At 42.2% G+C, this 26,181-nt stretch overlaps 1 protein-coding gene across 1 annotated transcript in view; it reads right to left on the reverse strand.

Moving 5' to 3' along the window:
• Positions 1-1,654: 1,654 nt before the first annotated feature.
• TNFSF11 (TNF superfamily member 11) overlaps positions 1,655-26,181 on the reverse strand; it is a 30,511-nt gene continuing 5,984 nt past the window's right edge. Inside the window, exons 2-5 of the mRNA XM_040623145.1 lie at positions 25,633-25,800; positions 7,286-7,331; positions 7,107-7,205; positions 1,655-3,195 (exon numbers count right to left, since the gene is read on the reverse strand). Coding sequence (XP_040479079.1) covers positions 2,774-3,195; positions 7,107-7,205; positions 7,286-7,331; positions 25,633-25,800 — 735 coding nt within the window. The 3' untranslated portion in view covers positions 1,655-2,773. The remainder of the gene's footprint in view (positions 3,196-7,106; positions 7,206-7,285; positions 7,332-25,632; positions 25,801-26,181) is intronic.

Here is a 26,181-nt window from a genome sequence, read left to right on the forward strand (position 1 = left end):
GAAGTAGGAAAAGGGGTGAGTGAGAAGAAAAAGCAGTAGTGTGTGTGGGAGTAGTGTGTGATGGGCAAAGTTGGGTATTGAATCCTGCATTTTAGATCGTCCTACTCAGATCCTGGAAAGCCTTGAGCATCACTAGAAAAGAAAGCGCCTTTTCCATACCTCCATACCCTTGGCATATCCACTTTTTACAGTTGACTCCTTCAAGGCACAAGCCAGTTCACACCAACATTTCACTAAGTCATAGATTCATTCCAGCAAAGCTCTGAAACCCCAGCCTACCAAGTTGTTAACACATGCAAATTCACATTTCAGTCAGGCTGAATTTTCAAGGCTTTCTATAGAGGGTCGCCCTTAGCATGGCCAACCATCTGCCACGTTAGTTCCCCAGTCTGGCTCATGCCACCATGTATTGTCTCACAAGATCCTAGGTTCTTTCCATCCCTAGACTTTGGATTGTAACTCGTCTTTGAGAAATTGCAAGCTAGTTGCCTCTACGTTAAAAAATAGTAATGGCTATTCTACTCTCTATCCACTTTGGGAGCCTTTCTGCCCACCTCATATTCAGCCCAATTTAATTTCTAGAACTTCTGTGATTCCCAAGGTTGGGTCCAATGGCGCTCTCTCTGATGCCACAGCCTGCTCTACATACCCTGGAGCTTACCTACCACACTCTTAGGAGGCTCCTCCCCACTAGAATGGAAACTCAAGGTCAGGAAGAATGCCGTGGGATCCCCAGTGCCTGAAACAGTGCCTAGCGCATAGTAGGTGTTCAGTGAATAATGTGGAACAAATGAATGAATATCATTCACCTGTGGAAATGACAGAATCACATTATAGGGGCCAGGGCAGCTAATAAGGTTCTTTATATAACAAGATTTTATGTCAACGGAGAGTGGAGAAATTCTGATTGCATATCAAAATTCATTTTTCCTTAAGCCAAGGCTCAGCAATGGGGCTATGCAATCATATTTTGTGCCAATCTACCTCAGATTTACTGATAGGTTTAAAACAATAGGAGTATTTTGGACAATGATTGAGTCCTACAATCATAGCTTTGCTGTTTAAAATGTATAATTTCTTCTTTAACATCTGCTATGTCTTTACTCCTTCCATTCTTCACAACCATCAAGAAACATTTACCCACGAATGTCAAGCGCCTTAAATTATGGCCTCCTGTGCCTTCCCAAGTTGCTTGTTTTCGGCTATCTCCCTCAGGCGAGTAACCAGCGTGGGTGGGGACAGCTCCCCACGTAACCTTCCATGAGGTGGAGTGTCTAGTCCGTTGTGAATGATTCCTCACTCTGGTCAGCTGTAAAATATTCAGGGGTTCCTCCAGGTCAATTGTCCTGCAGGGCATTAGAAACGCACCATTTTTATCTCATGACATACGCATAACATAAACTTTTCTTTTTTGAGTGAAGAAGCCTCTATTTTCTATCTGGCTCCATTCTTGCATACATATCCCTTATAAATTATTTTTCAAATTCGGAGGTTCATTAATTTAATTGAATCTGTTCCTAAGTTTTAATTAAATCTGCATTTCTCCCAGTAACCTTTGGAAAGATGGAAGCCACAACAGCATATTAGAGAGAATGGGATCACAGCGTAAGACAGACATGAAAGAGAAACACAGCACCACAAGGCAGGTCTTCTTATAAATTTATTTTTGTACCAAAAAAATTTAACATTCAAAGGCAATGTTTTTACTGTACAGTATAAAATATCATCTACTATAATAAAAATGGGATTTTTTTTTTTGCTGGTAAGCCACTAACTTTTCTATTAAAAAAACACACAAAATTTACAATTTGCAGCACTTGTAGAAAAAACACCTGTTCGATAATTATATAAATACTCTTGACAGATTCCAGTAGCCCATTATGTATACTTTTTGGCAATGTCAGCTTTCTAAAGTCAATGAGCTTCTAAATTTGAAAGGCACCTGGTGGCCAACATCCTGCTTATTATTCAAGGCAGCCATTTTAATTTTTTTGCACAGACTTGACAAGTCTGAAAAATCTATTAAGTTAAAAAGAGTAAAGAAGTATAATACAGTTGATATTAGCAAACAACATTTTTTTCCCTTAGCTGCAAGTTTTCCCCAGGGGATTTACAAAGTGCACCAGTTAAATATGTCTGTACATTTAAAACATTAAATATGTCAACAGCAAGACATTTTTAAATATTTTGAATCAAATACTATGGCACAAATATAATTTACAATACTTTGCACAGAAAACATTACATCTGAAATATAACTTTAGATATTATATAAAAATACATATATTTTCTCTCCTCATTAGAAAAAGTATTTATTTGCAGGTTCCAGCATGATGTAACAATTCAAAGGAACTTCACCTTTCTGATGATCATCTACTGACAATTAGATGACACCCTCCCCACGTGAGCTGCAAAGTGGCACGTAACTACAGGCTAGATCCAGAGAATTAACCCCTCCCCTAGCCCAAATGCAGTTTCATATAAAGGCAACCATAATTGCTCTAATCTGGTATAATTTTAGGAATCCATTACAAAATTTAAAAGCCATTATGTAAGAAAGCCTTTAGACTGTAACACACTTTACTCCAACATCTCCCATCGGCTGTAAATACACATGCTCGCTACAGAGTCAAAAGCATGGAAAGAGTCTCCTTGTACCATTGTGGGTCATACCCCTTAGTAGTCTCACATCTATATACATCTTTCTTGGCTTGTTTAAAATTCTTTTCCATACATCCTAGGACATCCAGAATAATGCTCCACAAAGTGGGACTCAATCTATATCTAGAACTTTAAAAGCCCCAAAGTATGTTGCATCTTGATCTGGATCCAGTAGTGAAGGGTTGGATACCTCAATGCTTATTTCCTCACCAGATCGTAGCTTAAAAAATCCTCCAACGTTTATGGAATAAAAATGGAATTCGGAATTCCCTGACCAGTATTTGGTGCTACCTCCTTTCATCAGGGTATGGGAACTCGGGATTTTGATGCTGGTTTTAGTGACATATACCATCAGCTGAAGATACTCTGTGGCGAGGTCTCCTGAAGTTTCATGATGTCGAAAGCAAATGTTGGCATACAGGAAATAAAAGCCATCTTGGTTAACTATTAGTTTTCCATTGCTGAAAGTCATGTTGGAGATCTTGGCCCAACCTCGGTCATGGTACCAGGAGGACAGACTCACTTTGTGGGAACCTGAGGACAGGAAAGGCACATGACTTAAAATCTGCCCCTGCAATGAGAAGGACATCCTCACAATTCCATGAGGCTGGAGAAAAACATAACAGTTACTGTTCCAAAGGGAGAATACTTTCTCAGAATTTATTTTCTAAAAGGGCAGAAATGCATTAGGATATGTTTAGTGCTCTCTGCTAGGCACCTGGGAGAGTCCAAAGACAAAAACTCCATTTTCCTTCCCTCAAGGAGCCTACAGTACATGACCAATAGCTATGGTATGTGTTCAGTTAAGCAGCAAAGCATGAACCCAGAGAACAAAGGTGCAGATAATTGCTATGGGAATTCAAAGGAAAAAGAGTTTAGTTCTTCCGGAAGAATCAAGAATGACTTTGTTGAATTGTTACTGAGTCTGAGAACTTAAAATAGAACTCAAAATTCAGCCAGCAGAATCGGAAAGATCATTTAAGGTTGAAGACAGAGAATAAGCCAAAGGCAGTTGATACAGAAAAGCAAGAGACTAGTATAGGAAGAGAACTTCCAGACTTTGCTTCCTTCCAATGGTTCCAATCCCCGTCCAAGGACAGTTTATCTCCTGCACTCCAGAGGAGGGCGCTAGAGCGAGTCTGAGAAGGGATAACAGGCACCCCTGCCTCCAGGACCCACTTTTGCACACTTCTTTCTTTTTCATTGGAGGTCTTACCTCAGGGCATCCCAGATTAAAGCATCCAGAGCGTAAATATCACCCCAAATGTAAATATCATTCCAAATGTAAATATCATCCCATGGTCCCAAGTGAATCAAGAGACTGCAAGATTATTCATCAGAGCCCCACAAACACTAGTAAAGTAATTCCTCCAGGCTGGTAAACAGCCACCTAATCCATTGACAGAGCAAACAAAACTCAAGATGTTTCCCATCTAAAATTATCCCATGTTTCTCTCTTCTTACCCTCCTCCTGTATAATGGTCCTTCTCTCGATTAGTGACTTGTCCTTGAGTTTATCTCCTCTGATGACTCTTAGAGAAGCAGAATGACTAAGGTAAGGTCTACTCTCTTGGTGGGATGGATCAGTTAGTATTAGACCAAGGGCTCACAGGTATAGCCTGGAGAGGCAAGAAAGGAATAGGAAACAGGGAGGGGGAGAAAAGACAGGAACCTTCACCACATACCACTCCCACCGTTAGCTAGTGAATTGGAAGGAGTGTCCATATTCCCTACTGAACATATCTCTGTTTTTATTCATCCACTCATCCATTCACCGATTCATTTAGTTGATCAGTCATTCAGTAAATATCTGTGTGGGGTTTCCTATAGGGATTCACTCTGCCCACAATTAAGAACTTTATCACGCAGTATACCCTCGAGGCACTTAGCACTAATAGTGGAGAAAAAAAGAAATGGCATATAAAATGGAAAACATAATATTTTCATTGCTGCGTGTCACACAGCACTTGGTTTGAAGTTCAGTTAAGCAACTGCCAAGTGAACGCTGCAGCAATGAATGGCCATCAGGAGCCTCAACCCAACGGGGCGGACACAGGAGCCAGAGGACGGGGAGGAATGGGGATGGGCTGAGACAAGGGAGAGAGTAGTGTCAGCGAGGGAAACTGTTGGAGCAGAGAATGGAATGCACACAGCGTGCAGAGGAGAAAGGGAGGGAAGCTGTCAGTGTGGATGAATGTGAGGACTCAAGAATAGAGAAAAGCGGGAGACAGGGAGAGAAAAATACACTATGATCCAGTTGAGGGACCTCGCATGGCAAGCCTGGGTTTCCATGACTAACAAGGCATGCCGACGACCTTTTACCCCAGCCCCTCATCCCCTGTGGTCATAGTGGAGGTGGTAGGGAAGAGACGGCTCCAAACATTTAGCCTGAGTCACCCCCTTAAGAAAGCCATGTAGTCTGGCCTCACAAAATACTTCCCAATGCGTTTTATTCAGGAAGCTTTGCAAATCCATAAGCTAACAGACAATAGGAGGCAGATTCTGATTTTTTTCTTACGTGTAAATAAATATAAAACAGAGGCCAAAAATGAACATGCAAAATTACAGCCACCTTCCCCTGAAGAATCCAGTACTGGCCAGAACTGGGAGATAAATGGACTCAAGGAGCTGTTGGCTCAGCCGGAGGAGCAAATGCTATTTTCTTAAACGGAAGCATACACTACTTCATTTCACTCAGTCACAAACTCAATAACCGTCAGAAAATAACTAGGAGTTTTGCCTCGTTTTTTGGCAATGATTTGATGCTAGGTGCCTGAAGAGAGAGCTTTATAACTAAAACACGCCTGCTATTGCCAAACAGACTTTGGCACACAGGCTAATGTAATATTTATCATATGCCATTTAAAATGAACTGAAAAGATAAACGCAGAGTACACTCATAGCACAAACAGCTGATGTATCAGTATTAATTTGATTGCATTTGCTAATATGCAAAATAGTTTTCACTCAGAAAATTAGTGTAGCTTCAATATAAGGCACACATACACATGTGCAGAGAGAAAATTTGTTTATAAAGCAGATATCTGGGACAGGATAGATGGTTTAGGAAAATGTGCTACCGACCACAGCATTGGTTTCTCAATTTCCATGTCTGCAGTCAGGAAATACCCGAGACCCGTGCTATGACAGTGGCTGCAAAATCGTGACTAAAACTTGGGTTTGCTTTTAACTCCAAGAAAAACTAGCCTTAAATCATTTTTAGAACAAAGTGGAATATGTAAAAACATTTAATAAAACTCAAATAATAGTAACAAGTTGCGTTCACGCAGTGTTATTCGACACCAGCTTCCGTGTAAGCACGCTCTGACATTGCTTCGTTCAATCTCCGTGGCCACCCCATGCGGTAAATTCGACCTCCATCCCCGTAAAGAAACTGACACACAAATGATTCCAATAATTTGCATAAGGTCACACAGCCAGGACGCTTCAGACCCAGGCTGACTACGAGCCCCTGCTATTAAAACTACATTAATCTACTTCTTACAGGAAAATAAGAACATAAGAGCTCTGAATTTTTTTCCCTCTGACAAAGCCAGCTGGCCACAGGGTACTAATACAATGGCCTATACTGTAAAAACCATGCACTTGGGAATCAACTAGAGTGGAACTCAACTTCTAATCCTACCACCACTGTGACCTTGAGCACATAAACTATGTGGACCTCAGTTTCCTTGTCTGCAAATCTGAATGATAACCGCTTACCTTGCAGGGTTGTGGTAAGGAGTAGAGATAATGAATATGATGAAATGCCTGGTACCTACTGCATGTTGAACAAATGGCCGATAATGTCAATTGACATTCTATTATGGTGTTCTTTTAACCTCTTTGATGTTCACCTACCCCAAGGTAGAATCCCAATGGGGATTACATGTTGGAATAGCTGGGGCATTGGTTAGATGCAGGCAACAGAGCTCCGAGTTTCCTCATTTCTAAAAGATAATCAGCTCTCCAATGCGTTGAGCTAAATTCTTATCCAGAGAAAGCGATAAGCCCTTGGAGGAGTAGAGGGCTACTGCCTCTTGAACATTACTTTGTTAAGTCCCTGCCTGGAACTCTGCAGGAGACAAAACCGTGCCCTTCATAAGTTGGCAGTGGGGATATACCAACTTTGGTTTGGGGAAATACAGATGAACATAACAAGGGATTGTCCTTTCCAGTTCTGCCACTTCAACTGGCAGTCATTAAAAATAAGCACCCATTCTGATGATCTGAAAATGAAGAATGATGACGTCCATTCTGGCAGAGTTGAGAACAACTGTTTCCACACTACAGATTATCAGCTGAATACCAAATGACCTTTCTTCTGGTCTAGAAGTTAAGGGCTCTCGAAATTTTAGTAACCGGCTAATAATAGTTTTGAGTATTCAAATGGACTGATAAAGGACTCTTGAAATCTTTTCAGGCTGGATGCAAATGGAACTTACCTGATGGGATGTCAGTGGCATTAATAGTGAGATGAGCAAAAGGCTGAGTATGAGGCCGGCCCCTCCTGGCCAGTTCTAACCACGAACCTTCCATCATAGCTGGAGACGAGAGACACCATGTTAGCCCCAAGAGTACTGACCCCATACAATTTCAAACGTTCATGCAGATCCATGCTTACCTTTCTCTGCTCTGATGTGCTGTGCTCTAACAATATGCTGTAATTCCTGAAATGAAAAGACAAAAATCTTATTTATATATTCACTCTTCCAGGCAAGCCGTAAGAATTTAGGACTGTTGGACATACGACAAATTAATCTTTCCTTCAAAATATGCCAGACATACATTGGCAGTGAAAATTCTTTGGTGTTCTAGGTAGCTATCAAGAAAAGTTCCACCTGGGGTGCCTGGGTTTCCAACTCTTGGTTTCGGCTCAGGTCATGGTCTCAGGGTGGTGAGAAACCCCGCATCAGACTCCGTGCTGAGTCTGCTTGAGATTCTCTCCCTCTGTCCCTCCCCCCACTTGAGTGCTTTCTCTCTCTAAAATAGATAAATAAATCTTTAAAAAAAGATAGAGAGAGAAGCTCATCCCAAAGAATCATGTTGATATGCTTAAAAAGTAGACCATATACATACCATCTATGGACAATAAGACGAAATAAAAGACAATGTAAATTATAAAACCTGGAATAATTAAACATAATTAAGAATTTGTAGCAGATACACAAATGAAGATGATGTTAACTAGGAAAACAACAATTACCACAAAATATATGACCCTCTTAAATCTTTAGGGAGGCTCTTTTTATGTTATTTCATTAGTGAATTCCTGTTACCACACTGAAGTTCAGCTCACAGGAAAGTGAATAATGCCTAGCTCCCAATGGTTAAGTTTTTATTTAAAAAAAATCACAGTGTATTTAAAGTACTATACGGAAGTCTAAGAGCTTTTAGAGTATCAATAATTAAGTTAAAATACAGCCACAAATAGAGGTTTAGAAACTCAATCCAGAGGTTTAAAAACTCAAATCAGACTAAGCCTGGGTGGCTCTGTTGGTTAAGCATCTGCCTTTGGCTCAAGTCATGATCCCAGGGTCCTGGGGTCAAGACCCACCCACATCGGGCTCCCTGCTGAGCGGGGAGTCTGCTCCTCCCCAACCCCTGCTCCTGCTCTCTCTTTCAAATAAATAAATAAGATCTTTAAAAAATAATAAAAAAGAAAGAAAGAAACTCAAACCAGAAAAAGAAAGAACACAAGTATGTAAAGAGCACGGGTCATTGCATATCTCGGTTTGAGCCCTGAGAATGAAGGATCCAATAGGTAAGTAATGGCATGCCCATCTGAATCAAGACCTTAGCTACCATTAAATATTAAGAGAGAGTGGGTGAAATGTCAGGTTTAACTTCAGTTCAAATCCCTTATCAGCCACCTACCTGTACTAGACGTATTAATAGCACCTCTATCATAAGTGGGGGTTAGGATTAAATGAGGTAAACATGTAGACACTTAGCACAGTGTCTGTTAATTCAAATACCTAGATACTAGAAACACTCTTGGAGAGATTCCTAATTTCTCTATTATTAGGATGACCATCCATGCTAACCATTTCCCCCCAACCCCCCAGCCTCATTCCGTGATGTTTAAAAGATTAGCCATATAACCTAAGTTCTTTGAGTGTCTGGAGAGAAGGGCTTTGAGATAGATAGAGAGAGAGAGTGAGAGAGATGATAGATGAATGGATGGATAGATAGATGATAGCTAGCTAGATAGATGGATAGATAGAGGCAAACACAACTTCAACTGTTAAGAGTTGGAAGGATTCTAGAGATAACACTGATTTTTCTCTCTGCCTTCAGGACTCCCAAGAAAGATAAGAATCTGTTCTATTTTTAAAGACCCTTGGAGGAGATAGCGTAACTGTTTCCTGTTACCTAAAGAAGTCACAGTGTGAATGACTTTTACGAAGAACCCTGAAGCACTGTTTGTAGGAAATTTCTAGGCAAATTGTGGCAGCCCCTTTTGAGTCATGCAGTGCAATGGCCCTTACCAGGCCTTATTCTTCCCTCTCCATCCAAGATTTATTTTTCTCCCCTGCTGACCTCCAATCTCCCAACTCTCTTCTTATGACTTCTGGACTCCCAGTGGTACTCTGATTTCTGGAATTTCCTGGTTTAGTCTCCCCTGTATTTATAACAGAGATTTATAGATGTACAGTGTATCTTTATACATAGGGTGTATCTTTATACATTTGTATATACAATTTATCTTTATAGATGTGTATATCTTTATAGCTTTATATATATATATATATACACACAGCGTATCTTTATTCATTATATATATACATTTATAATAGAGATATAATATACCTTGTATATATATTTATACATGTACAATATATCTTTATACATAGAGAATATGTTTATACACTTACATATACAATGTTTCTTTACCTGATTGTTATCTCTTAAAAGATCCGAATAGGATCCTTGATGACAGTAATTTGGAAGTGTAAAGTTACCCTTCATTTTCCCTTTAGCCCTGATGTGCCTCATCCTCAGATGGGAGAGAGAGGAGGGGGAAAGGAAGCAAAGCTAAGTATGGCATATGTCTACAAATGTCTGCTTTGTGCTTTTTCTATTGAGAAAAGCATACCTTTTATTGAGAAAAACAAGGGCAGAGCTTCTGTGCTAGCTCCGTAGTTGTCAGACTTCAGCGCGCATAGCATAGTCTCCCAGAGGGTGCGTTGAAACAGTTTCTGACTCAGTAGGTCTTGGGTAGGGCCTGAGAATTTGCATTTCTACAAGGTTAGCTAGTGCTTCTGGCCTAGGCCTCAATTTGAGAACAGCAATCCCTCTGACATTCCAAAAGATTTCATAAATGGGCAAATCTGACGTTTGTTTGAAGGTTGAGACCCAGGCAAAAGCAGCAGCAGACTAAAGTCACTGATTAAATAGGCAGGGAAAGTTTGTTCTTTCCCACCTGGGAATAAACTTCTGCCCATTTAAACAGTAGCTTCTAGGTCAGAGCTGTCACAGAAACTTTTCATTACAAGAAAATTCAATAACCAGCACTATTCAGAAGCACTTTCAATGACTGCTAAAAAGGAAAACAAAACAAAACAAAACAAAAACCCAAATACCAAAAAAACAAAAAGAAACCCTGATGTGTCCTGACCCAGGATGAATTAGAACTCTAGCTAGAAACCCATCACGTAATGCTGCTTTCGTTATACCTATTCTTAGGTACCCCCAACTTGCAATTCCTCTCAGAAACCCTGCAGAGAAGTTTCCATGTGAAAAGGCAGTACATAATGTGTCTACATTATGAGGCTACAAAAAATGTATTCTTATTATCTATTCTTATTATCTGTTCTTGTATCCCTACCTCACCCCAATTTTTTTTTAACTCTAACTTATGTGCATAGATATCAGCCATAAACAGAACATTGTTCTAGGACTACATCTTGGGTTCCCAGGCCCCAACTCCAGCCAGTCTAATGCAATTAGTCTGATACTGACTTGCTATTTTTTTAAAGGAATCTCTCCAGGTGATTCTAATATAGCACAGCATTGACAAACATCATCACTAATTGAGTGCGCCCATGAATGGCTGTTTGGTGATGTCTGTATTTGGCCATAGATTTATTAGATTCTCACAATTTACATATATTCCATGTATTCGTGCTGAAAATTAAATAATCCCTTACATGTGTAGCTAACAGAGTATTTTCCCTTATATTATTGTATTTGATTCTTACTAGAATCAGAGGCTGGGTGACTGTCACTAACCTCATTTTTTGGACTGGGAAATGGAGGCTGAGAGAATAAGGACTGTCCTAATAAAGCCGGGACCTGAACCTCTGTCTCTGACTCCTCTTTCAGAGCTGTATACCTCTCTCCCTTTACAAGAAGTGGACATCAAATACACGCCTGAAAGCTGGCAGAAAAGTTTCAATAGTCCATCATGGGGTTCAGAACATGCGTCTCCAAAATAGAGCACCTCGGCATTTCAATATTTTAAGCTGAAGGAATTTGAGAAATGGCAGGTGCAGGAAGGACCCTCTGACCTCGTCCTCCTCTGAAGCAGGTCATAAGACCCTCATGTGAGAGGTCCTCTCCTCGGAACTGGCAGAGAGGAGCATCCTTATCTCCAAGATGTAAGGATGCTACTAAGAACCTGAAGGAACAGGCCTTGTTATGATTTCCCCAGTACACTGCCCGTAGCCCGGACCCTTTTGTCCTGTCACATTTTCCCACGCCTTTCCACTCTCCATCAAACCTAGCATAAAAACCGGTCAGGCTAACCGTTTCTTCAGCTCTTCATTTCTTTAGGGAACGTACATTCAATACATGCATATGCTTTTCTTTTATTAATCTTTCTTTTATCTGTCTAATTTACAAAGCCCCAACTGGAGAACCTAAGTGGGGAGAGGGGAAGAGATCTTTTATTTCCCCCCAGGGCCTGGGTGGCTCAATTGGTTAAGCATCTGCCTTCTGCTCAGGTCATGATCTCAGGGTCCTGGGATCGAGTCCCACATCGGGTCAGTGGGGAAGCCTGCTTCTCCCTCGGCCCCTCTCCCCTGCTCATGATCTCTCTCACTCTCTTTCTCTCTCTCAAATAAATAAATAAAATCTTGAAAAGAAAAAAAAAAAAGATCTTTTTTTCTTCCCCTCTGCCTGTCAAGAAATCTCTAGGGGGTTTTTTCCTCCCTGAAGTAGGAAGTCTGAAAGGAGGCTTATCTTCACTGGGGATCTGACTGCGGAGTACCTGCAGGTTGCCTGGAAAATCTGACAAAAAAGAGCCTTGATATCAGGAAATATGGTCTCAGAATTCCCAGGGTCTTCAGAAAACAGGCTCAGAACTGGCTGAGTCAGGTTCAGGGGTTGGCTGGTGAGCCCAAACCAGGGCCTGCAGACGCTGGGCACGAGGGCCATCACGTCCCCAAATGTGACTCTGCCAAGTCCACTCCACACCGCGGGAGCTGCTCCGTTCTGTCATTCTTCTCAAAGAACAGATACTTTGCTATGTATATACCAAGCACGGATCTTTCTCGAATGCCCCCCTCATATTTTTAATTTTCAAGGTGATAGGAAACCCTTCTGAAGGGGTACTGAAACTTCACCCCAACTCGCAATTCCATTTATTTTCTAAGCAGCACATTTACACTGATTTTCATCCACTCTAGTCCTCTACTTCTGTCACACTAATTAGAGTGTCTTAAAATGTACAGTTCTTTACTCCCAAATCTTATCATTCAGACATTGCTTCTGGTTTCTTTGAATTCAAAAAGTTCTGATCATCTCATCTGGGGAAAACACTACAAAGGATATCCCAACTCTTTTCCTCTGAACAAATTATTCAGATGAAAGGGATCTTTTTTAGAATATTATGTGTGTTTATCTTATTTTAAATCCAGCTGTTAAGTTGTGTTTCTTTTTTTAAAAAAAAGGAAAAGTTAACTCTCCGAATATTCATCCTGTGCATATGTGGTCTACGATCACAAAGAAGGATGGGTAGCTGTGACACGCCTCCCCACACACAGCCTTTAGCATGAGCCAGAAACAGTTTCCAAGGTGAAAAAGCTGGGCAGGGAGTTTTTTTTGTGTGCAATTTTGTCTAAGGTCTTCTCTAAGAGCCACAAAAGAACCCGATGTCTGCTCCTCAGGGAGACCAGCGATCTGCCTTCTCAGAACACAGCACGCTTAGCATCTGCTACATGCAGGGGACAAAAAGAATTGCCCCCTGGTTTCTACAAACCACCCATGACAACTAGGATCATTACCTACATAAGTTACTAAGAAAACTCACATGAATGAAGGAATTTATTTTATGGTCACACTGTAACAAGTAGGTTTTTCAGCAAAATTATGCATTTTTAGATAAGCATAATTTGGGCCTCAATTATCACAGCCTCATTTAACCCTTCAAAACAAAAAGGAAAAGCGAACTACTGGTAGGCAGCGAAAGAAACTGCGGCCAATGCAAGGAAACAAGAAACCCTCTGACATACTGCCACCTAGTGGACGCTGTCCAACATTGACGAGCCTGGGAAGCCGCAGCCAGGCTTGCAGATTGGAAACTGCTCCGGCCCCCGCTCCGGAGTCTAAAAACAATAGAGCTGAGGAAATTTCACAACATTTTTTAATCTTCTCATGTGGCATTTTCCTATTTAGACTGCACTAACGTTTCATCTTTGCTGTCAGAGTACATCTGAACAGACAAGAAAACAACCGATATAATTTTTTTTTTCAATTTTGACTTTTATTTCACTCATAGAAAAATGTTGTGATTTCACAATTTCTCCGCCAGGAAAGAAAGCACACAAAAGATGGATGTGATTGTGTAACTGTGGTCTCTAGGATTGCTTCTTTTCAACTTCTCCCGAACTCAACATCCAAGGAGCACAATACCCAGAGTGTGGTAGGGTAAACTGGAAGAGTGCAGACCGGGTCTTCCGTCTGTTGGCACAGGCTCTTTGAAACATCTTCTAAAATATTTTAGGGTCTTTCACCAAACATAGGGAGGTGGGAGACATCTCAGAACTGGCTCAATTTTGATAAATCAAAGCCACTTAGGAGAGATTGTACTCTATAAGAATAAATACAAACACCTCTGAGTATTTTCCACTCCTTTGGGGAGTTCTGAAAATTCTGCTCCAGGTAATTTCAACATTTACAGCACATGTTAAGCCTGCTTTTGCAAACTCAATTGGACAACTGCCCCAAACAAGACTTTGATAGCCTTCCAATTCAACATCGAATGCTATTAAAATGGTCTTATTGGCTTGATTGCAGTGTTTTATTATCTTACAAAAGGACAGAGGGAGATTTAAGCTCCCACTGAGGACATTCCTATCTGCAAAAATTTCCCGAAAAGGTCAGGTTGCTGGAGGTTGGGCTTCTGAGACTGAAGATCCCACCTGTGCATTGTGACATGAATTGTGTGATCTATGTGGTGCCTGTCAGTCATAGCATAGAAGAAGCAATTTGTACAGCCAGATGCTTGGCAAACCACTGGCACAAGCTCAGAGCTGGGTTCTCAGGTGGCTGCCTCCCTCCCCTGTACCCGCAGCAGCTGCAGGGACATCTGGCTGGTTGAACAAGGATTTAACACCCCGTTTGCCAGATATAATACAGGGTTCATACACTTGTTAACATATGTAATGCATTCATTTTAACATCTTAATGATACTCTTCCTGTAATTCTTCTCCAACCAAGTCACAAGAATAGTGTATTCATCAGGCGAGTTAACACATGAATGCCACACGTGGGTTGTTTCGGAAAATGAAGAGCCATTTCCCATTCCTGCAGAGAAGTCCTGCCGACTTCCACCTCCTGAACAGCTCAGAGAGCCATCCCCTCCTCTCCGCCAAGGACAACTGCCTTCCTGCCTTCCAGCTCTCATCGTTTCTCCTTAGGATTACAATAATAGCCTCCTACCTCCTCTCCCAGTCTCTTGCTGTCCCCAAACTGACCCACGGCTGCCGGAGCGTCCGAAAGGACATGGAGAAGCACGTTCCTTCTCCTCTGACAATCCTCCAGGAGCCACCCACAGGCTTCAGGAGCAAGTACACATTCCTCACCTGCGCTTAGAAGGCCCTGCAAGATGTCCTGGTTACTGCTGCAGGCTCTCTTGCTGTTCCTCCGCTGAGCCCCCAAACCCCACCGCTGAGGCCCCTGTGGGACACCCCAGGTGCCAGCCCCACAGAGCTATTTAGAGTCAGTATGCTGCCCTCTGGTTCGTACCGACTTTGGCCCCGAGTGCTCTCTCAGACAGATGTCCTGCTGTCTTATCAGTAGCTCGTCTGTATTTGTAAAGATTTTATTTGCTTGGTATTCTTGGTTTACAAGGCACAGAAAGCATCCCCACCCGCAGAAGGAATACCCAGGTGTTGTGCAGCAACTAAAGAGACAGAATTAATATAGATGTCTCAGCCTCTTGCTTTCCTCCCTCCCCTAAAGCTCACACTAACCTTCTAATCCACAGGATATGGGGGAACACTTTATAGGCACCAGGATGAAGATGGGAACCCCATAGTTCCTTACGAACTGTCCGTGGTACAGTTCAAAATAGCCTCAAAGCAAAGAACTTTGAGAGCAGGATCCATGGAGCATGCTGTCACCTAAATACAGGTTATGAAGGGGTCTAGCAGAGCCTGGGTTTCTCAACCCACAGGCCTCCAGGGCACCAGGACAGGAAAGGAGCACCAGGGAGGGGGAAGGGCAGCTCCTGGCCATCCCCACAGGGGGTGGGGGCGGGGTGGGGGGCAAGAGGAGGAGGACTGTGTCCCGTGGTCCAGTGGCCCAGCTAGCAGCAGGGAGGGGAGCCGGTGGATAGGGCACTGGGCCCACTAATCCTGAAAGGAAGAGCCATCTCTGATTCATTCGCAACTCTACATTTTGCTTCTTAAAATTCTTTATTTCTTAATATAGGCTACTGATTTACAGAATTCACCCAAAGTTTTCTCAATACGGATTCTATGCACATCCCATACCCCCAGCACCCCACCTCTTAACCCCCTAATTTGTTTGCCTCCTAACTAAATCAGCCACCACCATCCAATGACCACTTCTGGACATTTCTCGGTGAAGAACTTTACCAAGATGTGCATTGGTCTCCCCCTCCCACCCAAGCACCGTCACCGGGGGCTCATTTCTCTCAAAAGAAGTCTGCTGATTGGAAAAGACAGGTCTTTGCAAACAGAAAATGTACTCTCCCCACCAAAGGGCTGAAGAAGCGCGTGCCCTTGTTTTCCTAGAACAGAGTGATGTTTCCTGGCAGCCTGCTGGCTGTGCTGGGAAGAGAAAATTAGTTTTTATTGTTTAACCTTCCTGGTTTAAATGAGGAACCTTCTGCCACAGTTAAGGGTCCCCTAGAGTTTTCATGAAGTAGCCTTATGACAGCAGTATTAGTCTTCATAAAGAGCCCAATCTCAAAATGGCTTGCACTATAGTACTCATTTAAAAAGTCTCATCTAAGGGCCTGGCAGGGTAACTGCTGTGTGACATCTTGGGTGAGGTTGGGTGAGGCTATTTACCCTGTCTCTGCTTTCTTCTGCCACTTGAAACAATAATGCCACCTTACACTGGCAGAGCTTTGACATTCGCAGAGCCTTGTGGCCTCTGAAGAGGGCTAACCCTCACAGACCCTCCCCCAAAGTCCTGGACTGCTAGGACTATGACTCCAAGCAGAACAGAGGTACCAGGCCAGCCACTGTGGACAAAGGAGGCCAGAGAGGAAGGGGCAGGGTGGTCAGTCAGGGTCGTCCAGCCTCAAGATCCTTTAATGTGTTCATGCCCCAAAGGCAGAAAACCACTCCCCCAACCAAGAAGCAGGACAAGCATCACAGTTGGGAACGACCTCAGCCCTGTTGTGAATCTTTCTGAGCATGTGGAATGTGGCTAGCGGCTGGCAAGAGCAAACAAATAGCCCCCTCATGACAGCAAGAGCAGAGATGAGCAGAGCTCACTCACTCCTTAAACTGGTTCTTCGAACTTTCACTGAGCACCTACTGTGTGCCTGTGACTGGGGAGAAAAACTAAACAAAAGCTCACATTTGAGGGAGTCAGCCCCACACCAAGCTCCTGCAATGGAGGCCCTGAATGACAGGAGGGAATAAAGAAGCTCTGAGCATGTACAGGAGAAGCTTCTAACCCAAAGGTGGACAGGCAGGCAACAGTGGGGGCCTCCTCTGGGAAGTAATGCCTGAGCTGAATTTTGAAAGACAGAGAACCAACTACACAGGAAAGGCCTGGAGTAACATCTAAAGGACCACACATAAACACCTGTCTTTCATTCACCCATCCATGCATTCCAGAAAGTGTTCTGATGGCTGCTGGGGGGTCAGGCATCCTATGGGGTGCTGAGGGTGTTGTGTTTCCAGGAGAGAGATCATCTTTGCCCTCACTGTGCTTCGGATCACAGCAGGGTAGCCGAGAGGGGAAGGGCTCAGCCAGGTTAGGGAACTTGTAGCATTTTACTGTGGTGGGGCCCCTGGGCACAAGCTTGGTGGGTGATGGAATGGCACACAAGGTAATGAGCCTGGAGAGGCAGGGGTTGGAATGACGGTTTCCAGAGCACAAAAGATTCTGTGTTATGTGTTCAGCAGCTCAGACTTTGTCCTGTTGGTTCCAGGGGTCCACTGAAGGATTATTTAAGTAGGAAAGTAAGGGACACGCTCAGATTCGCATTTTCAGAAGTCACTGAGCTGTGGAGAGGATGGACTAGAGGCAGTGAGACCACAGACAGGGTGGTCACCTGCAGTGACCCAGGCAAGAGACGATGCCGGTAACACCCGCATGAAGGTGACGACAGTGGGGACCAGGTAGAGAGAAGCAGTTGAAGGTTTTGTGAGGAAGTAGAATTCACGGGATGGGGGCCAAGTAAAGAGTTAATGACGGAGAGCATGAGACGATCTTCTGGCTTCTGGGTGGGGTGATGGAGATGATGGTATGGTCCTTCACCACAAAAGCGTTCGAGCAGATAAGAAGCAGGAATAGGCAACTGGGAGGAAGAGGTTCTGAGCTCACCAAAACTTTCTGATGAATATGAGCCCCCTGATTTATAGTTCTCCTGATCATATTTACCCCCACCACCCAGAGCTCTCGAAGGGCGAAGCTTGGGGGCTAGGGCAGCACCCTAGGGATGAGGAAGTGATGTGGGAACAGACCTCTCTCAGACCCTGAATCTCAAAAGGTTCAAGCAAACATTTGTCCCATCACCTTAGCTGCAGACCGCTCTCTGCAACTTTCAAAACCCACATTTCCATACCACAGCCAGCTCCTAGTCTTTCCATCCACCACTTAAACTCTCGGAAGGCTTCCCTGCATTCCGCTGGTTCTCACATCTTCTTAGGATGCTTAGCACACCTCCTTGGTCCCAGGTGCTATCTCCATTCCCACCCTGAAGCCTTCCTTTAAAGACAGACCAGTCCTTCTTGGAGAGGATTTCTTTTTTTTTTTTTTTTAAGATTTTTATTTATTTATTTGACTGAGAGAGACAGCAAGAGAGAGAACACAAGCAGGGGGAGTGGGAGAGGGAGAAGCAGGCTTCCCGCTGAGCAGGGAGCCCGATGCAGAGCTCGATCCCAGGACACTGGGATCATGACCTGAGCCGAAGGCAGACACTTAACGACTGAGCCACCCAGGCGTCCCCTCAGAGAGGATTTCTGAAATCACAAAGTGTGCTCCTGAATTACCAAATCTTTGTGACCAATCTGGTTTATTTACTTATTTTTTAAGCAAGGTCTCCAAAGCATTCCTAAGATGAAGCAGGTTTGGGAAACACCTTTCTAGGGAACATCACTCATTCCAGTTCCACAGGCTCTATTCCTCCTAGGATGAGCCACTCTGTGGGGAGCAATCCAATCTATCCTTTGCCACCTTCCCTTCCAGCCAAGGACCCCGAGTTTTATTCACTCCTAAAATTGTAGGTCAAGATCCCAAGCCACACAATTAGATACTCTCTTCCAGGAATGTCTTTCCTTATCTCTGTTTCTTTAAGACTGTCAATCCAAAATATCTTTTCTTCCATCCTGGGACACTTCTAGCACACAGATAAGCCCACCTCTGATGATGCCACTCACTGTTATTTCCCTCTTGCAAACCCTCCTACCTTTTGCCCTGGGCCTCCCTGGGATTGAGCACATCACAGCCAATAGCCTACCGTTGGGCCAAAGGCAGTAGATGGCCTTGGTTTTGTTGGAAAATTCTGCAGGTCTTACTTCAGCTTTCCCATAAAGGCGGTTTCATAAATGGTAAATATGATTGGGGTTGATTGAATTGCAGTTCCCAAAACTGTTATGGCGCAGATGAAATCCCATTGGAAAACCACTACATGACTAACATCTTGATTTGGGAACACCAGTGCCCCCAAACCCCAAGTTTCCTTGTGGGTTTACAAGAAACTTTCTTGGGATATATACTCATATACAAAGGCAAAGTGATAATGAATGGGGTTTAATTTTTCCCCTTGTGTTTGTTATGTATGTATTTAACTAAAAAGCAAGTAAGAAATAATGACATATGACAGCTCTAGAGAAATGACGCTAATGATGACAATTTCATAAGCAGTTAAGATCTACTCAAATTTTAGTTGATTTCTTACATACTTTAGTTTTAAAAATGGGAATAGGGGCCCTGGGTGGCACAGCGGTTAAGCGTCTGCCTTCGGCTCAGGGCGTGATCCTGGTGTTGTGGGATCGAGCCCCACATCAGGCTCCTCCGCTGTGAGCCTGCTTCTTCCTCTCCCACTCCCCCTGCTTGTGTTCCCTCTCTCGCTGGCTGTCTCTCTCTGTCAAATAAACAAATAAAATCTTTAAAAAATAATAAAATAAAAAAATAAAAATAAAAAATAAAAATGGGAATAGCCTTCTTGTAATAACCGACATCAGAATTCTAAAGGATCAGCTCTCTATATGGAGAACACAATCACTTAATCTGACAAACTTTTTGGCTTTAAATTAATGTTCTTGAATCCATAAAACCTACTAAAAACTGTGCAGGCGACAAAGTTCATGCAGGCATCACAGATGTGGAGATATATATGCCTAAACAAACCTTTGAAAGTTCCTTAATAAAATGCATGCTGTTAAAGCCACTTTTAAATTTCTCTCTCTCCTGGAATCCAAATAATACTAAAGTACTTTAACTTTCAGAAAACAAAATCTGAGCCGTTCAAATTTTTCACAGACTTATATATTCACAGAGTTAACTCTGCTCAGATAGTGAGCCTACTTTCCTGCCTCACCAGGGTTTAGTGAGTATTGGAGACTGGTCACTGTCCCCCCTTCCTCAAGCCTTGGTGCAAATGGTTGCTTAGCTAGAGATACTAGTGTGCAGCCTCGCTTACAGCCGGGCGTGGTCCTATGAGTAACTCCCAGCCAAGAGGATGCTGCCAGAATCGATCGTGTCTCAGCCCCCAGGTACCACTCTCGGCCTTTTCTCTCCCTTTCTCTGTCTGGAAACGGCAACAAATGGAAAAGCCAACTTGGCCCAAGAGATGGAAGGTATGGAAGGTATGGAAGGTACCCGTTGAGGATGGAGGAGCCTCCCTGCTAGCCCTGGACGGCTCGCCCCCGGATTATTGCACGGGAGAGGAAAAACTCCGCCTTACTCAGTTCACGAATGAGGGTTCTCTGTTACAGCAGCACGGACTGTGCCAAATAACAGTGACTAATTCCTTAGGGATCAAAGCGTTGACTATCTTTGGGTACACCGTTATTAATATAAGGAGACGGTTTTAATTTACACTGTGACTCCTGTAGGAGAGGAGATCAAATGTGCCCTGATCCCCAGGGAATAAAACAAGAATTCCAGGTGAGAATTAATTGTTCAATAATGATGGCTCTGGTTTTACTCCCCATTTTCCACTAAGCCTTTGGAGGCTCAGAGGCTTCCTGCCTCCAGGAAATGCTTAGTCAAGAATATGCCAACAAAAGATAGTTATTCGTAGTCATTATCATCTTTGGCTTTTCATATTCTGTAGTGAAACTGCACAGACCAGAGGAAAACATGCCTAAAGGGAGAAGTCTGGGTGGAGATAACTTTCAACAAAAATTATCCATACTTTTTTATCTGTGCTGAGGCCTTACTGCCTGAGGCTACAATATTAATAATTATCGATAAGAACATTGGTGAAGATGTCAGATCAACGAGAAGCAGGCTACTAACACTCTGGCTTTATGAGTTGGTTGATGACCTACGTTTATTTAAGAATATTAGTTCACAGAGTTCCATAAGTCATCAATCATTTATTTGTTCTTTTCTTTCATTCTTGAGTCACAAAACATTGTAAAAGCTAATATTTAAAAATCCGTATGCATGTGAATCTTCATGCTGCCCTCCCACACCCTGGGGGGTCAACTTGAATGCACTGAACATCACCCATCCATCTCTCTCCTCCACGTCATTCTTTCAAATACTTTTCATAGTAAGTTTCAGGAAGTTTTTGTACTCAACGTGAAATCAACAACCGGGCATACTAAAATCACCCCGAGTCACAGCCCGGAGTGCTCAGTATGTATATTTAGTGCCTACACACATGGTTTTCCACTAAGACTGACCAAGGGATCTAAGGGCCAAGTGCCCCTGCTCAGGGCCTGAGCTCACCACTCCACTCTTCAGGCTAGCAGAGGCCAGAGAGGCTGCCAAAGCTGGAAACAAGAATTGCTTTATAAATTGGACACCATATTTGTACTAGTGTTTTCTTTATTGTCATAGACTGTTATGATAGACTTTGTAAATTGTGGTTGGTAGGGTTGGATCACTAAGAGGCTTTCAGAGTTCTGTGCTAAAGGGGAAAAAAAGCCAAGAAAGCCCAGCCACAAACAAAAAAAGAGGGGGAAAAACAGCATTACTTGTCTGACCAAAGACGGGCTGGGTAAACACCACTCTTTGCACACATATAATGTAATATTGTGCTTATGTCTAGCATTTGTTACCACGGGATGGGTTTGATCTTTCAATAATGATTGCAACCTCACATGTAATTTTGTTTTACGGGTTCACTCAATATCTATATTAGAACTAAAACTAAGATACGAACCTACTTATGAATGCCTGATACATCCATTCTATTTTCAGCATTGGCAAGAGAAATGAGAAATCTGATTATTTTGGCAAGATGTAGAGAATGTCATATTAACCAATAATTCTCATCAAAGGATAACACAGCTGGCAAATCACTCTTTGGCAAGGGTAAGAAAAGAGTAAGTCCTTGGGTACTGGAGAAGTTATGGCAACGTGCCCAGCACGGTATGCGTGCTTATTAAACATGGCTTGATTCTAATGATAAGATATGGATAATTCTCGTCTCCTTCCTAAAGTTCCTCTTGTCTGGGGGAAGAAATGGCATCTTCTACCTCCAAACATACAAGGGTACATCACGACCACTCCTTACTCCCAAGGGTTGCCTGTGTGTAATCTTATTACCCACGAACAATGGGTAAAATCTTAGAGCCCAACAACACAAAAATGTGCTATTAGCAAAATAAAGTTCTCATCCTGTGAGTCATACCATTCTGTAAATATAATTAAAACGGTGTGCCTCTAATGAGAAGAGTTGATTATTCTTGTCTTTCTCCTCTGGCTGGCCAGGTACTGAATCTCTTAAAACGAGTGTTGCTTTTTTGGAACGCGGCACCAAGTCTGCAACACGTTCCTAAAATAGGGCAAATTCTGCCATTCTTGCTCATTTTAAGTACAAACTGGTCTGTCAGTCCTATGTAGATGGTCACTTAGAAAGCTCAAAGGAAATGGGACAGTGAGCATGTGTTAAGTTCTGATCGGGCAGGAAGGGGTGGAAACTGAGGTAACGGAAGGTGTGAGACCGGAGCAGTGATCGGCCACTAATACTCCCGCCAGCTGGGATCTGTCTTCACTTAGGACATGAAGGAAGGCTACTACTTTTTAAAAATAGTAAACAAATCCTCCCAGTACCATTTTTGAGTCTATGCCCACTTATTTAAAATAACGTTATATTGTACTAAATTACACACACACACACACACACACACACTCACACACAACCGATAAAATCTACTCTAAGGTGTTTGGTCTCCCACGGATCAGGACTTTGCATAGTTACGTCTTTACCTTGTCAATGCCTCTGTAGAATTTTCTAGTATTATCTCTATAAGCTTTGTACGTGCCTTGTTAAGTTTATTTTTAGGGCTGTTTAAAAAATATGAATTGAATTTTTCATTTGTGTTTCCTAGTTGTTGTTTGAAATGGGGACAGCTAGTGATTATTACCTACTAATTTTTACAAACTGATTGATTTTGCTTGCCGCCTTTTAGTTCTTTCAAGTTCACCCAAGTATACAATTATATCACATGCAAATTTTGCCTTCTCCATATATGTGTATGTATATATACATATATTTTCTTATTTTATTCTCTTGTACGATTGCATTAGCTAGTGTATTCCGAACAATGTTAAATAATGTGGGGGACACTAGGCATCTTTGTTGTGTCCCTGACTTTAAGAAAATGTTTCTGTTTCTCATCATTAGCTAACTTTTAGTTTGCGGTATTTAGAAAAACATCAGGAGGGGCGCCTGGGTGGCACAGCGGTTAAGCGTCTGCCTTCGGCTCAGGGCGTGATCCCGGCGTTACGGGATCGAGCCCCACATCAGGTTCCTCCGCTATGAGCCTGCTTCTTCCTCTCCCACTCCCCCTGCTTGTGTTCCCTCTCTCGCTGGCTGTCTCTATCCCTGTCAAATAAATAAATAAAATCTTAAAAAAAAAAAAAAAAAAACATCAGGAACCCATCTGGTTCTGTTTTCTAATGGATTTTAAACATCAGAAATAAATTTGAAATTTTGTCAATCACTTCTTTAATATCTACGAGATGCTAATGTTTTTCTCTTTTGACCTGCTAAGATGAACCACTTTTGCATTCGCCTAAATAAATGTTAATGGTGTCTGTTTTTCTTAATACTTTTTTGTTTTCAAAATTATCTTGGCTGATCCCATTCTTCCAGAAAAAAACTTGAAGGATAATTCTTAAGAACCAAGAGACCTGTGAAATTAAAAGCTTATCTCTTCATTGTAAGGAGATACAATATGGGTCAATTCACACAGAAAATTAGGAGACAGTCACTTACCTAACCACAATTACCTTAACTAGGGGTTCCGTTTTTAACTAATAGATTATCTCTAGTACATGTAAATCATTGTTTATAGATAGATTGCCCAACATTTGAGAGATGGGATAAAAAATCAGACCAATGAAAATGAAACATAAAACAAAATAATAAAAAGAATAGATTAGCAGAGTTGCTGTTTCCATAGTTCAAAAATTACAATATATCCCAGAGGGGAGGGGGGTGGGGGAATGGGATAGACTGGTGATGGGTAGTAAGGAGGGCACGTATTGCATGGTGCACTGGGTGTTATATGCAACTAATGAATCATCGAACTTTACATCAAAAAATAAATAAATAAATAAATAAATAAATAAATAAATAAACAAAAATTACAATATAAGATAAAAAGATCAAATTAAGCCCACGCTTTAAAATATGTGTCTACTGCATAAAGCCAAGCACCTATACATTAATTATAACAAAAATGTAGTATTACCAGTGTGCTCTTATAGATATTAGAGCAAAATGTGTTTCATTGATTCTCTGATGCATTTTTTTTTACATTTTAGTAACTCTGAAATTACGATGCAAACAGAATCTATGATGATCATGTTTAATATATTTTTCATGATTTTATTTATTTATTCATTAGAGACAGAGAAAGAGACAGAGGGAGAGGAAGAAGCAGACTCCCCGCTGAGCAGGGAGCCCGCTGTGGGACTCGATCCCAGGACCCTGAGATCATGACCTGAGCCAAAGGCAGATGCTTAACCAACTGAGCCACCCAGGTGCCCCTGTGTTTAATATTTCTGTCAACATTTCTTTCTTTCTTTGTGATGCATGAAAAAATGATGTAAGTTGAAAATTGGTGGTATCTTAGATTTGACAAAATACAGCAAATAGCAACTTAATGGGTTATACAAAACAGCTTCATCTCCCTACCTCTACCTCCCACACATATCCTCTTTTTTTAATTGCTATTATTATCTGTGGATTTTTTAAAAAATAGACTAAATTAAAATGCAATTTAGATTTAAGGAGTTTGACAACTTTAGGGTTTACCCTAAGATGATCAGAGATAGCCCAGGGAGCTGCAAACAGAGGCTGGGATACACGGGCGAATGCAGGAATCCACACAGCTGTGCACGCGAGTACGTGACGTGCGCAGGCAGGGACGCACCGGAGTCCCTCGGTTCTACCCAGTGTTTGGTGGAGTCCGTAAGTAAAATAATCCCACGGCTGCAAAATTCTCAAGTGACTTTATTCAGAGAAGTAGAACACGCAGTGATTCATTGCAATGTTTCTCACTTGGCGCTGTCGGTATAAGAGAAGTCACTGGCCTCCCCCACCCCATCTCCTCCCTGCTCACTCAGCTCTCCTGGAAAATGAGAAGATGGACACAGAGCTTCCACCTTGCCAACCACATCACTCCCTGCACTGCTTGCTTACCTCCTCACCACAGATGACAATGGCCCAGTTACAAGTATTCTTAACAGAGTCCTGGATCAACAGATAGGGAATAAATAGGAGACCCTACCGTTACAAAACCAAAGGTACAGGAAATAGCAGTGAGTCCTATAAACTGAAGGAATGGTTTCTAGGGCAGGGAATTCACACCAGCAAACTGATCCATTGACTACCACAAACTATCTTTGTCCTCCTTCAATGTATGAATTTAAATGACTCCTCTTTAAAAAAGAAAAGAAAAAGGAAAGAAAAGAAAGGAAGGAATATGTGCGTGAACGTCTCTGGCCACCATAATAAGACACTACCAACTTCAAAAGGATTCTATTAATCTCTTTAAAAAATTCTCTTTAGCTCTTTTACAAATTATTAAAATGAAAAAGAACAAAGTCAACAGCACTCAGCCAGTATTAATTTTCGGTATTAGCAGGGCCAGTGCGGGCCCTTGACTTATATCCTCGTGTGGACTCACCTTTTGTACAGCTGCTCGGAAGGCCTGTTTAATGCTCTTACACGAATCAGGTATTAGTTTTGTGTCTTGACTCTCCAGAGTTGTGTCTTGCAAATCTGCGTTTTCGTGGAGTTTGAAAATTCTATTAATGCAGTGAGTGTCATCTTCTGATATTCTATTAGGATCCATCTGAGAAAAAAAAGTCAGGACGTAGAGTAATTATCATTGATCATTCTGCAATTTAATAAAGTGTGACTGACTTAAGGACCAAAACAATTCATTCTTGCAAGAGTCTTTATGTCCCCAGCAATTAGGAGTGAGTACAATTACCCTCAAGTTGGTGAAACATTGACTTCTAATTCATTTTTATGAGTAGCTATGATTCACAACACAAGAATACACGTGCCAATCGTGGGGAAATGATCAAAGTCGTCTGCCAACGTGTAAGTCCTCATAGAAGGGAGGAGAGTCGAGGAAAATCACGTGTGGTCAGTGCAGGTAGAGAAAGCTCTCTCTCTTTGAGTCACACCTAGCATGCTACATAGGGTGAGGAAACTCACTTGGGTAGTC

The sequence above is a fragment of the Ursus maritimus genome, unplaced genomic scaffold (genome assembly GCF_017311325.1).
Source record: "Ursus maritimus isolate PB19 unplaced genomic scaffold, ASM1731132v1 scaffold_10, whole genome shotgun sequence".
Taxonomy (NCBI): Eukaryota; Metazoa; Chordata; class Mammalia; order Carnivora; family Ursidae; genus Ursus; species Ursus maritimus.